This window comes from Polypterus senegalus, chromosome 4, assembly GCF_016835505.1.
Source record: "Polypterus senegalus isolate Bchr_013 chromosome 4, ASM1683550v1, whole genome shotgun sequence".
Classification (NCBI taxonomy): Eukaryota; Metazoa; Chordata; class Cladistia; order Polypteriformes; family Polypteridae; genus Polypterus; species Polypterus senegalus.
This window is the reverse complement of record NC_053157.1, coordinates 24,191,096-24,203,585: the sequence shown is the minus strand read 5'-3', so window position 1 is coordinate 24,203,585 and position 12,490 is coordinate 24,191,096. Positions and strand designations below refer to the sequence as shown.

Sequence of the window (12,490 nt, the reverse complement as noted above, 5' to 3'; positions counted from 1 at the left end):
ATTCCATTTTCCATTCACTTAGTTATTCTAGTGCAGGCTTTTAAGAGACAAGAACCAGTCCTTGAGTGAGCACTACTCCATCACAGGACATACTCACGCTGAGAATCATACCACCCATACCAGGTTAGCTTAGAATTGTCATTTAAAGAAACCTGCATGTCTTTGGTCTGTGCAAGGGAATGAAACACATTTAGTTAAGTCAGTAAACCTAGGTACTAATTCAAAGGAATCATCCCAGTGTGTTTTACATGCATGTTGGAATCTCTAATGCGGATTAAACCCCATCTAAAAATGTAATCATTGGGCTAACAGGAAATTACTGTAGCTAGTGATAATGTAGTAAATTAAAAATGAAGAATCACAGTAGGGGTAGTTTAATTTTCAGCATATTGCTTTATTTCATCATGAAGCTTAAAGACAAAACAGCATGTTTTACTTATGAACCACATTCATTTCATAAGAATATTAGACATCTAAGCACTTAATGTGTAAAAGCAAACATTGAATGAATTTGGGATCCAGAAATATACTTTCTTTGAGCATACTATGAAGAACACTGTACTGTATGTGCTTGACTGATCAGTTTTATGATTCCCCCACATGACTGGAATGTATAACTTCATAAAAAGTGTTTATAAAAGGGTGATCAAAATGCTTTCAGCCCAAATCTGACAGGGGTAATCTATACTACTGATCTTGTGAGCGTTAAAAGATTAATCTGCTGTATATGTACATTTCAAGCAGCTAAAATGTGTGCTTCTTGGTTCAAATCTAAATCAACATTGTGGTCAAAAATAGTAAAATCAGGTAATGTGCTATTATTGGATTTTTAATGTTAAAGAACAAAATCATATTCAGAAATTCACTCTTTTTAGGCAACCCATAATGGGTCCTGTCCCACAATCAAGAGACGGGCTACAGAATTCCATCTTGGCAGGGAATCTCTTGATGTTGACAAGACTGACCAGCCTTCCAAATTGATGACAAAAGAATTCATTGGAGAATTGAAGAGTTATGGGGCTTGACAGCTGACACTGTAACTAAGGGGTTGCTTCAAGCCATTTTTCATGACTAATTAAAACACAAAGTTAGACAAACCTTATAAATCCATAGTTGCATTTATCTATTATTTGTAACTTGTGTCTATTCCTGCCACATTGTGATGGGGAGCAATTATATTGCAGGGTCCACTCACATGTACATCAACAGGGTCAATATGGAATTGCCAATGAACTAAGCAAGCTTGTCTACAGCCTAGAAACCCACACAGACATGGGGAGAATGTGCAGAGTCTATAGGCACAGCGACCAGGCATGGGATTTTATCCCTGGAGGCTGAATCTATGAGGCAGCAGTGCTAGCCACTGTGCCATCATGACACACAAATAATTGTCTAGCTTGAATTCTCTGATTTTAATAAGAAAGAACTAAGAACTTCTGCATAAGGAGTTTAATTGTGAACCACAAAATATTGGGCTACAAAACCATCTGTGACCCTCATTCACTCACATCAGTACTTAAACAGTTTAAAGAAGCATTTAAATTGAAATTACTTTGCTATAGGAGCTGGAATAAAATGCAAAAATTGGGAGATTTAATACACACATAAACATTCAATACTTCTGTATCGTTTCCTTTATCCATTTTAGGTAGTTATCAGTGAGAAGCGTGTAGACTCCGGGTTTTGAGTTCTCTCCACATTTAAAACCATATGATGCAATGGCCGTGTAAGTACCGTCACAGATGAGTGGACCACCGTAATCTCCCTGAATGAAAAGAAAGCCTTACGTTAGTCACAAAAACATCAAAAACTCTTCAAGAAAAAAATGGTGACTAAAGAATGTGACTAAAATTTCCTTTGCAAACTGTAAAAAAAGGTAACGCGTGAAAGAGTGGGGGACTTGTTTGATAGTTCAGGATGTTCCAGTTTTTACAAACGCGTTTCAATCTCTTTTCTAGAATATTAGAATAATCTGGATGAGAACAGGCCATTCAACACAGCAAAACTCACCAGTCCTGAGGACTTAATTTTTCCAAACTAACATCAGGTCGAGTTTTGAAGGTCCGTCAAGTTCTACTGTCTACCTCACTACTTGGTAACTTATTTCAAGTGTCTATCATTCTCTCTGAACAAAAACTTCCTAATGTGTATTTGAAATTTAACTTGAAGTTTTCAGCGCTGTCCCTTTGTTCTTGTTGAATTAATTTTAATGAAAGTCTCGATCCACTGTACTAATTCCTTTCATAATTCTGAACACTTCAATCGTGTCTCATCTTAATCTTCTTTTGTTTAAACTGAAACGTTTCAGCTTTTTCAAATCTTTCCACATAACTCATCCCCTGCTGTCCTGGAATCAGCCTAGTCTCTCTTCTTTAGACTTTTTTTACTATGTCGTTTTTATAGCTTGGAGATGAAAACCACACGCAGTACTCCAAATGAGGACTCACCAGAGCATTATAAAGCTTCAGCATAACCTCCTTGGACTTGTACTCCATGCACTGTGCTATATAACCTAACATTCTGTTAGCCATCTTGATGGCTTCTAAATACTGTCTGGGAACTGATAATGACAAGTCCTTAATTATTTCGATTTTCAGACCTCACATTTTGTATTCAAACCTAACATTTTTTACTTCCTACGTGTAATACCTTACCTCTCAGACTATGAGAAACAAAATTCTCTGGTCTGATGAAACCAAGATTGAGCTGTTGGCCTCAATTCTAAGTGTCATGTCAGAAGGAAATTAGGCACTGCCCATCTGTGGAATACCATTTCAACAGTGAAGCATGGCGGTGGCAGCATCAGGAAGTTGGGTCATTTTTCAGTAGCAGGGATTGGTAGACTAGACAGGGTTGAGGGAAAACTGAAGTACAGAAATATGCTAAATGAAAACCTTTTTCTGAGGGTTCCTGATTGGGCTGAAGGGTCACCAAGAAAAGAATAACAGAAAATCCCCAAATATAGGTGTATATGAAGATTGTTGTGTCATAGCCAAGAAGATTCAAGGCTGAAGCAATTGCCAAAGAAGCTTCAAATCAGTATGGAGTAAAGGGCCTGAATACTTTTTATCAATTTGATAGTTCAGTTTGTCATATTTAATAAATTGCTAAAATCTTGTCATTCTGGGGTATTGAGTGTTGCTTGCTGAGGGTAAAAGTGAATTTAAATGATTTTAACACAAGGCTACAACATAAAATATGAAAAAAAGTGAAGGGGTCCTAGTACTTTCTGAAGGGGCTGTATGAGCCATCAGCTGTCACCAGGGGTTTGACTAGTAATTTGAGTTAGCATCATCAGAACACCCACAAAATGATTTCTATAAGATCAGAAATGATTGATCAAATTACACTTTACTCACAATAGTTAGTCTCATCATTCTACTCCTTCACTTTCCCACGCTGTTAACTAAGCATAAGAGTTTTGCTTATCTTATCATTTTCAGTGCATACTTCAATGAAGTCACTGTGAACAAAATCAGCGGTTGGCAGGAAGCATTGGTTTTATTGCAAGCTGTCCCTTGACCTTCAGATATCTGCAACCGTGATGATTGTGTCGGGCATGACCCTTCATTAGTTTTATAAGATTACATTACAATATGTATTTTAAGAACAAAAGAGCATACAATGCATAACCAATTGTATGTCAAATTTTGCTTGAACACCATGTTCAACCTCTTTTGGAGAGCTTTGAAATCAGATAACCCAATGTGAATTTATTATACAAAGATAGTCAAGCGTCTAAATGTTAACTGTTATAAGTTCTTCTTATATTTCCCAACATATTATACAAGAGTACATCAAAAAGTAAAAGCAACTTGAAAATTACATTGTAATTGCAAAGGATAGAAACTGACAACAGTTCACCACATTCACGAAGGCTTATGGGTAGTTCAAACATGCACCGCCCAGCGCTCTGCTGTTAGTGTAGTTGAAGCCAAGGTCAAATGAACATTGATGCTCGATTGTGGGATAGCGCCATTGCTGAACAACACACCATAATGAGAATGTGCTACACTGTACTGGCATTTCTCTGTTAGAGCTTTGGAGTGCTGGCAGAGCCTGTCATGTTAGGGAACAGTGTCATATACTCAAGAAGTGCCCATGTCAGTACCTGATCTGTGCTACACATTGAGGCATAGATTAAAATACTGCAAGTTATTTATTTCGTTTATAAACAGAAACGGGGTGCAAATTTGTCTGGAGTACAGATTGAGTAGTGATGCGCGAAGCAGATTGGACAGCAACGTAAAAAGTTTTGCGCATACACAATCAGGTAGTGACACCCCCATCCAATATGGCTGCAATAGCTTTGTGAGGCCATGCTGCTATAGAAAACAAAAAAAAAAAAGAAAAAACATTGAGCACAGCATATTTGCTGCAAAAAACACTTTGGCAAATTTCACCAATCAGCACTAGTAATCACATTGTGAAAGGCCAAATATCCTGTGCTAAATTAGTTTTGGTGCTGACCCTGGAGAGACATGGTGTTCCACTAAGTCCAGAACTCTTAATAATTATGTGATTTTAGTAGAGCCCTAGTTACTACCAACATTTCACACCCATATTCATGTTTCATATGTCAAAAAAAATGCTTCTTCATTAAAAAAACAAAACATAAATAATAATAATAATAATAATAATAAAACACCAATTCAATAGGAAGGCACATAGGAAACCTTACCTGACAAAAAGCCTTTTTCTTGTTGGGATGTCCAGCACATATCATGCTTGACTTTATTGGTTTATTAAGGTAGTCTGGTCCACTGCATATATCTCTATCTATAACTGCAACATTTATTTCTTGAAGTTTGTCTGCTAGCTGTCCATTATACCCCATGATCCCCCATCCGGCAATGCTGCATTGGGTTCCACCAGGGGGACTTCTTGCAGCAGCTGGTAGATGGAGCAGCGATACAAACTTGTTGAGGACAGCTTTCTTACTCAGCTTTTAAGCAGAAAGGGATAAAATGAAAGAAAAAAAATGTTACTTTAAAGGGAAATGTATACACTTAAAATGTAATACTTAATAGAGCTTAGATTTCAAAGACCTAAGTGTGACTAACTATTGAATGATTTATGTATGTATTTCATGTAGTATCAAGAAATATCTTGAACGTAGATTCTATGGTAAAATTCAGATGCCTATATTCAAAGCTGCCATGTCTAATTCAGGATAATGAAACAATATCCTGGCAATATCAGGCGCAGGGCATGAACCAACCCTGGCTGAGGTGCTTAACGTCAACATTCTCAAGTTTGGTCTTGAGGTGCCCAAATGGTTGCAAGCTTTTATCCCAACAAGTTTTAAATAATTAAGTTACAGTATATGACCTTTAATGAATCTTATTCTTCAACTAGCCAAAGTATCAGGCGTTGCTTCGGAATAAATACTTCGTCTTTTAGAAATTCAACATGGTTAAACATAACCCACGATGAGACAAAAAGACCCACTATTGGAGAAAAGTTGTAACCCTACAAGACAAAGTTGTTATCCAAATTAATTGAGAAGTAAACACCATAGATATGGTACTTGCATTCATAGATGGGATTCGACTTTGGTCACTACAGAACTTTGTGCCTGCTAATAACAATATCCTCACATCAGCCCCCATGTAATCATGCAGCTGCATGATGGGAATTGCTGTTCCTGAATCAGTGCTGTTTTTTGAGTTGCCCCCTTTCACTATAACCCCTTATCTCAACAGAACATATAGCCTATATTTTAGGCTGGACCAATGGCAAGGAGCATGCACAATTTTGTGGAAATGGCATAAATAACCAGAACACTTGCAAAGGTGTAATGAAAATCATGATGAAATAAAAGCCTCCTTAATTAAGATGGCAGCCCAATTAAAATGCAGAAGCCAGTTTCAGTAGGCAAAGTAGGACCCCAAGAATGAATTTGAGAGAAACTAATTAAGAGGACCTGATTAAAATTACACACGTGCCTTTGAGGTGCGGAAAGAAAATCAGAATGTCTGGAAACATTCATATGTGACAAGGTAAAGGTTCAAACCAGGCAATAGTGGAAAATACTGTGCCACAGTCCCTATGTTTTTTACAGATATTTTGCATTAATTTATGTTTATATTTGCATTTATTTGCTTAATTGACTATATTATCAAAGGTGACTTCCAAACGAGGTTAACTTAATTGAGTAAACATTAATCTGGAGGACTGTTTGGGAACACAAGCTACAGGACAAGGTTAAAAAATTATCACAAATTGGACAGGTTGCAAGGGATTTCCACTTCCTTGGTTATAAAAACCTAATAATGATAAACTCAGTTTGACAGAAATTCATCAAATAAAAGTGTCTTCAAGCGCTTCTGAAAGATTCAGCAGTTTGGATGGAGGTGGGCAGATCATTTCACTAAGAACTACACATGAAAAGAACTGCCATTTATCAGAAGATCTGAGTGGGCTAGATGGAGCACAGAACCTCACAAGTGCCTCTGTATATTTAGGTGCTGAGCTGTTGACTACCCTATAGGCATTCATCAATGACATAATGCATGCTGATACAGGGAGTCAATGTAGTGATCTGGACAGAGGAGGGATATGTGCTCATATCGACTGATTGAACACCAGATGTGCTACTGCATTTTGAGCAGCTTGGTGAAATTTAGTGGTACTCCTGCCTGCAGACAGTTGCATGACAAGACCAAAGTTGTGCTACATAGGCCTACTCTGTCAGATACATTCTGATACTGTACAGTATCTGCAACACCAAGAGACCATTGCAAAATTGCCATTGAAAGTCATCAATAACCAACCCAAGGTTGTGTACCAACTAGCGATAGTAAGCCAAGCTGAACAGCAATGGGATGTTGAATAGACGGTTATGCTGGGGTAACTAGAAGGTCCATCTCTGCCAGGTTGAGTTAGAAAGGGTGTTCCTTCATCCAGGTTGCAATATCAGCGAGACATGCAGAGATTCTAGCTGGTGCTGTGTGGTCCTTTGGAGGGAACCATGGGTACAGTAGTGTATCATTGGCATAGTACTGATAAAGGAAGTGATTGTTTTTAGACATGTTACTATTGCTTTTTTGGTTTAACATTATAAGAACTATAAAAAAAGATGTCATCTAGAATGTGCTAGCTCTTCAAAGTATTGAACTGTGTACAAAACTGCACTATTGGACTTCTCCCTTGTGTTTATGTCTGCTTTCAGTTTAAACTTTTTTAACTTTAGGGGAAGTGGATTTAGGACTGACACTAGAAAGCAATTCTTTATGCAAAGACTTGTGGGACTCTAAAACAAAACTACTTGAACATGGAGTTGAATAAGAAACCTTGACAATATTTAAGAAGAATCTGGATGAGATATTAGAACAGCTTAGCTATTAGCTAGACCAACAAGCTTGATGGATTGAATGGTCTCCTCTTGTTTGTCAAATGTCTCACTTTCTTTTAATCAGTATGCCTATTTCACAAACTCCCGCATTTACAGTTTTTTGGTCAAGTTTTTATTGATTATGGACGCTACAATGATGAAACTGATTTGAATGTTTTTCTTAATTACATTTGCCCATTGGATATCACTCGTGTTAGTTTACTTACGTGTTTATTTTATTGCTTATTAGGCTTATTAAAGGTCATTGCCTTTTTTGTGTGCACATCATCCACTTTAAACGACTTTAGTGAGCCTTTATTGGAGTTCTGCTCTATGAATGTCTCATATATTGTCACATGTCACTCTGGTTCACCTTTCACAGGAAGGAATGTAAAAAAGAGGCAATACTGAGAGATCTGGGCGTACCACTATCACTTACTCAGAGTTTTCTCTTCTGTCCAAAAAGGCCAAGATGTTAGTGATAACGTGAGACTTCAGGTGCCCCAGACTCACCTTAGCTACTTATAATGAGATTAAGCCAGATGGCATCAGTCAACTTATGAGCAAAGGGTAAGGTGCACCACTGTGAACCGACTCAATTAAACAGGGTCATCACATTAACACCCCAAATTATTTAACAGGTTCTCTCATCTCTTTTACAGTATGCATAAGTTACCACCGTGACACTGCAGATGTTCATTGCAAGTAATATCTTATACATGTTCCTAATTTTAATCAAAATCATTATTCTGGATATCATTCTCTCAAAAATTAATAATGTAAAATGAATTAATTAATTATTTAAATTAATGATGTAATTATCCCCAGCCACAGGGGATGCACAAACCAATGTATTTCTTTGTGCCGGTCCCAAGCCCTCATAAATGGGGAGGGTTATGTCAGGAAGGGCATCCGGTGTAAAATTTTTGCCAAATCAATATGCGGACAACAATACAAATTTCCGTACCGGATCGGTTAATGTTCCTTAAAAATCAAATCTATGCTTACAGCTGCAATTACTTTAAGTTGACAAGAGTGTCAAGAGCAAGTGTTAATAATATCATTGGCACTATATTTATACATGTACTTTATTTGGGTTTTCTTTTTTATCCATACACTCACACAAACAGTAAGGGTAATAAAAACCAGTGTCCTTGGTGCATAAAAGAACATAAAAGAACAGCAAATAGAATTATCCCACTATAGCTCTGAATGAGGAAACCTACAGTAAGAGCAAAAGGGTGCCAGGATACACTGTCGCCATGGTCATAAAGACGAAAGGTGAGACAAACAGTTATTTCAGTCCAATGACTTTGTTCCTTTTAACAAAACAGAAATGTAAAAAGTACCATAGAGCAAAAGAAAAAGGATTGTTATCCTATATAGAAATATTATTAATGGTTCTCCTACATTTTGTTTTCCTGAATGCAAAACATTATCAGAAATTGCACTTTACCTTGACCAGCATGAGATTATTGTCATTGGTTGATGGATTAAAGTCTGGGTGAACCACCACTTTCTCTGATTGGATTATTTGCCTTTCATTTTCGTATTCCATAACTGAATGAGCCCCAAGCATCACTTTTAAAGTTTTGTTTCTGTTAACGAAAAATAAGATCACACATTCTTCTCATTTATGACAGACAAAAGATTATGAAGAAGATAAAGTAATACTTCTTATCTACCAGAATAACTGTAAGAAAATCAAGAGAGACTAAATATCCTGATAAATGCAATAAAACTGTATCCAGAAAATGCAATTTATGATAATGAATGAGGCAGATTATGTTAGGGCAGACGTGAATACTCAAGGCAGCTTGGCTCAACCACAGCTCAGACGTGATCTTCCTGCCTTTTTTTTGTTTATATGCCAGCTGACCTGTTCAGATCTTCAGCAGGACTGGCATGTAGAAGTTAATAAAGGACCTGCACATCTAAGGGAAACAAGAACAAAAACAGCTCTCTATTGCTATCAGAAACAAAATCTAGAGGGCTAACCCATAAAGTCAGTCAAAAGAAAAAAACTGCCAGTAGTCAATAACAAAGCTATGAGAAGATCAATAGAACCAAACTGCTCAGAAAATGAACTGAATTGCACGGGAAGTGGGAGGCTACGTTATCGGTTATTTGCCAGAATACAATCTATGAGATGAAGACTAACACGGTTCCAGTTTTTAAACCCATAACCTCGGACAGATTGTTTAAGCACTGCACTTTATTAGCGGTGACTTTGTGACATGACCCACAGTGCCTTAGGAATGGTGCTAAGCTCATACTGTATTGTGCAACTTACCAGCAAAATGTCTGGACACTGAAATGGTGGTGTGACAGACTTAAAATGAAACAACATAAAAATATCTTTGACAAACTAACAAATTAATTTAAAAAAGCACGCACACATACACATGTTCTTTGAAGGCGGCATGGTGACGCAGTGGTAGCGCTGCAGCCTCACAGGAAAGAGACCACAGTTCACTTCCTGGGTTTGCATGTCCTCCCCATATTTGTGTGGGTTTCCACTGGGTGGTCCAGTTTCTTCCCACTGTCCAATTACATGCAGGTTAGGTGAGTTGGCGACACTAAATTGTCCCTGGTGTGTGTGTGTGTGTTTGCCATGTGAAGGACTGGCACCATGTCCAGGGTTAGCTCCAGCATTGTGCCCTATACTAGATGGAGTAGGTTCTACACCCTGTTAGAAAACAACATGAAATGTCCTTTGAAAATAAAACTTGAAGAATATTGACAATAAATGGACAGAAAAAAATGTATCTAAGACAAAAGATTTCTTTCAGTGAGATGTCTGAGCCAACAGACAAACCAATATGTACAGTAACTTCTTTCCCTAGGCAGCAGTATAGATAAATTCCATCAGTGTTTCAATGTCTGTTTAGTTTAAATTGTAATGTTCTCACTTTTCACCATTACTTATTCACTGAACTCTCCAGCGCCACTCCTGCCTTTTCCAATCCTTTTAAATCACATCAGATGAAACCTCTCCAGAATTAAAATTAAAGTCTAAAATGAGAAGTGAAACAGACGATTCCACTATATCAAAAAGATATACTGTATTATATTTAATTTCGAAATGTAGCTTGCCATGTCCATGTACAGGATTGAATGCTGGTCAGCCCCCGCCAGTCATGAGCAAACACTCCAAGTCATGGAGATGTGGACACTATAGTTTGACCACGTCATGAATGAAGACATCTGCAAGATCATGGGGCATAGTGCCGATCAATGAGAAGAAGTGTGGAGCATGACGTCAATGGTATGGTCATGTAGTACGACAACTCAGGTGCAATTGGTTGCATGGAAGACTAAAGTGATGTTGCCCCCGAGGATATCCTAGATTGAAACAAATGGAGATTGACCTGTTCGACAGCTCACCTGGCCCAAAACACAGGGAGGAGTGCACCAAAAAGATGGTGTTATTTGAAACAATTGTATGAACTACCTATTACAACAGTTTTTTGGTTTTCATTCTGCTCATTCCAAATATTATTTCTGAATGACGCAACAAATATTTATTATGCATCAACATCAATATATGTGCTTCTTAAAGGCATCTACTATGTGTTATGTTTAAAATTGTTACTTGTGTCTTGGGCCAAATAGGAACAAATCCATCCATCCATTATCCAACCCTAACTACAGGGTCACGGGGGTCTCCTGGAGCCAATACCAGCCAATACAGGGCGCAAGGCAGGAAACAAACCCTGGGCAGGGCGCCAACCCATCGCAGGGCACACACACACACACACACACCAGGGACAATTTAGAATCGCCAATGTACCTAACCTGCATGTCTTTGGACTGTGGGAGGAAACCGGAGTAAACCCACCCAGACACGGGGAGAACATGCAAACTCCACACAGGAAGAATAGGAACAAATGGCAATATAAAATTTGTCTAATTTTGTGAAGATTTAATGCTTATTCACATCATTGGCGCTTTACTTTTCTGTAAATCTGAGATGTAAATTTCAGCTTTACAGTAAAACACTGCAATGACTCCTTAACACCACACTTTCATTTGTTACTATCAGGCTCTCAAAGTAAATTTAAATTAGCACTTACAGTAAATATTGCTAGAAGTTGCTATAAGGCTAATCAAAATAAGGCAGGCAAAAAGGTGAATGTAAAATTGAACCTGTTACAGCGGGCTGCCGTCAGAATCCAGTCCTTTTCAATTAATGCACCTCCACAGGGGCCATCAAGGTAGGCCATAAATGGTCTTGAATGGGGAACAGCTTCTTCACCTCCAGTTATCTTCCCACATTTTCCTTTGAAAGGAGTCAAGAATGACATTGTTATATTTAATGCCAGTATGTGCATTTTAAAACATTAAACTGTAGTCAGATTTCTATCTTAGTATGGCTTACCTCCAGGAAAAATTAAGAGAAGAGGAAAAGAAGAAATGGTGAGGATGGTTATAAGCTTCATGGTTTGAATCTGATGCTGTATGAGGCTTCATCACTCCTTTATATAGTAACTACAAAGATGCGTCACAAGGCAGTTCAGACAAATCACATGCTGTTAATGTGAAAATATTTGCATAGATCCCATCAGCTCTACCAGCAGATCAGCATCAGGCATGGGGCACTTCTGAAATGTCTAGCCTGGATTATGCAGAGTGAGTCTGTTCATATGATACACTTGGTATTTAAAATATGGTGCGACTTAAAGTGTGATATTTTTGATAAATGTCCATGAGAAGTGTATTCTGTTAAATAAAGGCCAATCAAAGGGTTTTTTGTGGTAGTATGATATGGATTCTCCACATATATGTACTTTCTAATGTGTCACAGTACTTCATAGATAACAATGACCAAAACAATCATCACGTCTTTAAAAAAATTCAACAGTGTTGTGTCAATCTTACACAATGTTCAATTCCCTTTCCTTGGAAACCGATTCCAGATTTCCCTTTGCATTCCCAGGACATCCAAGACAACAGAGGGCTTCTCTTTCCAGTCCAGCTTAAAGCTGTGCCTCCATCTCTCATTCTGTCTTTTATTCTCTCTCTCTAGCTATTCCTTATGGATAAACTTATTACTCTGTCAAAAACTGTCTTGAATATTAGTTAACCTGCATTCCCATTTTCTTGTGTTATCCTAGGTTTTCTACTACGATAGAAAAAAACTACCTCAAGCCT

General features: G+C 37.8%; 1 protein-coding gene across 1 annotated transcript; it reads right to left on the bottom strand.

Moving 5' to 3' along the window:
* Window positions 1-373: 373 nt before the first annotated feature.
* Window positions 374-11,815, bottom strand: LOC120527188 (granzyme A-like). The gene is made up of 5 exons (XM_039750341.1): window positions 11,718-11,815; window positions 11,486-11,618; window positions 8,793-8,934; window positions 4,682-4,945; window positions 374-1,765 (listed from the first exon to the last, which is right to left on the bottom strand). The coding sequence occupies exons 1-5, from the start codon at window positions 11,776-11,778 to the stop codon at window positions 1,613-1,615; spliced, it is 753 nt and encodes a 250-aa protein (XP_039606275.1). The 5' UTR covers window positions 11,779-11,815; the 3' UTR covers window positions 374-1,612.
* Window positions 11,816-12,490: the final 675 nt, after the last annotated feature.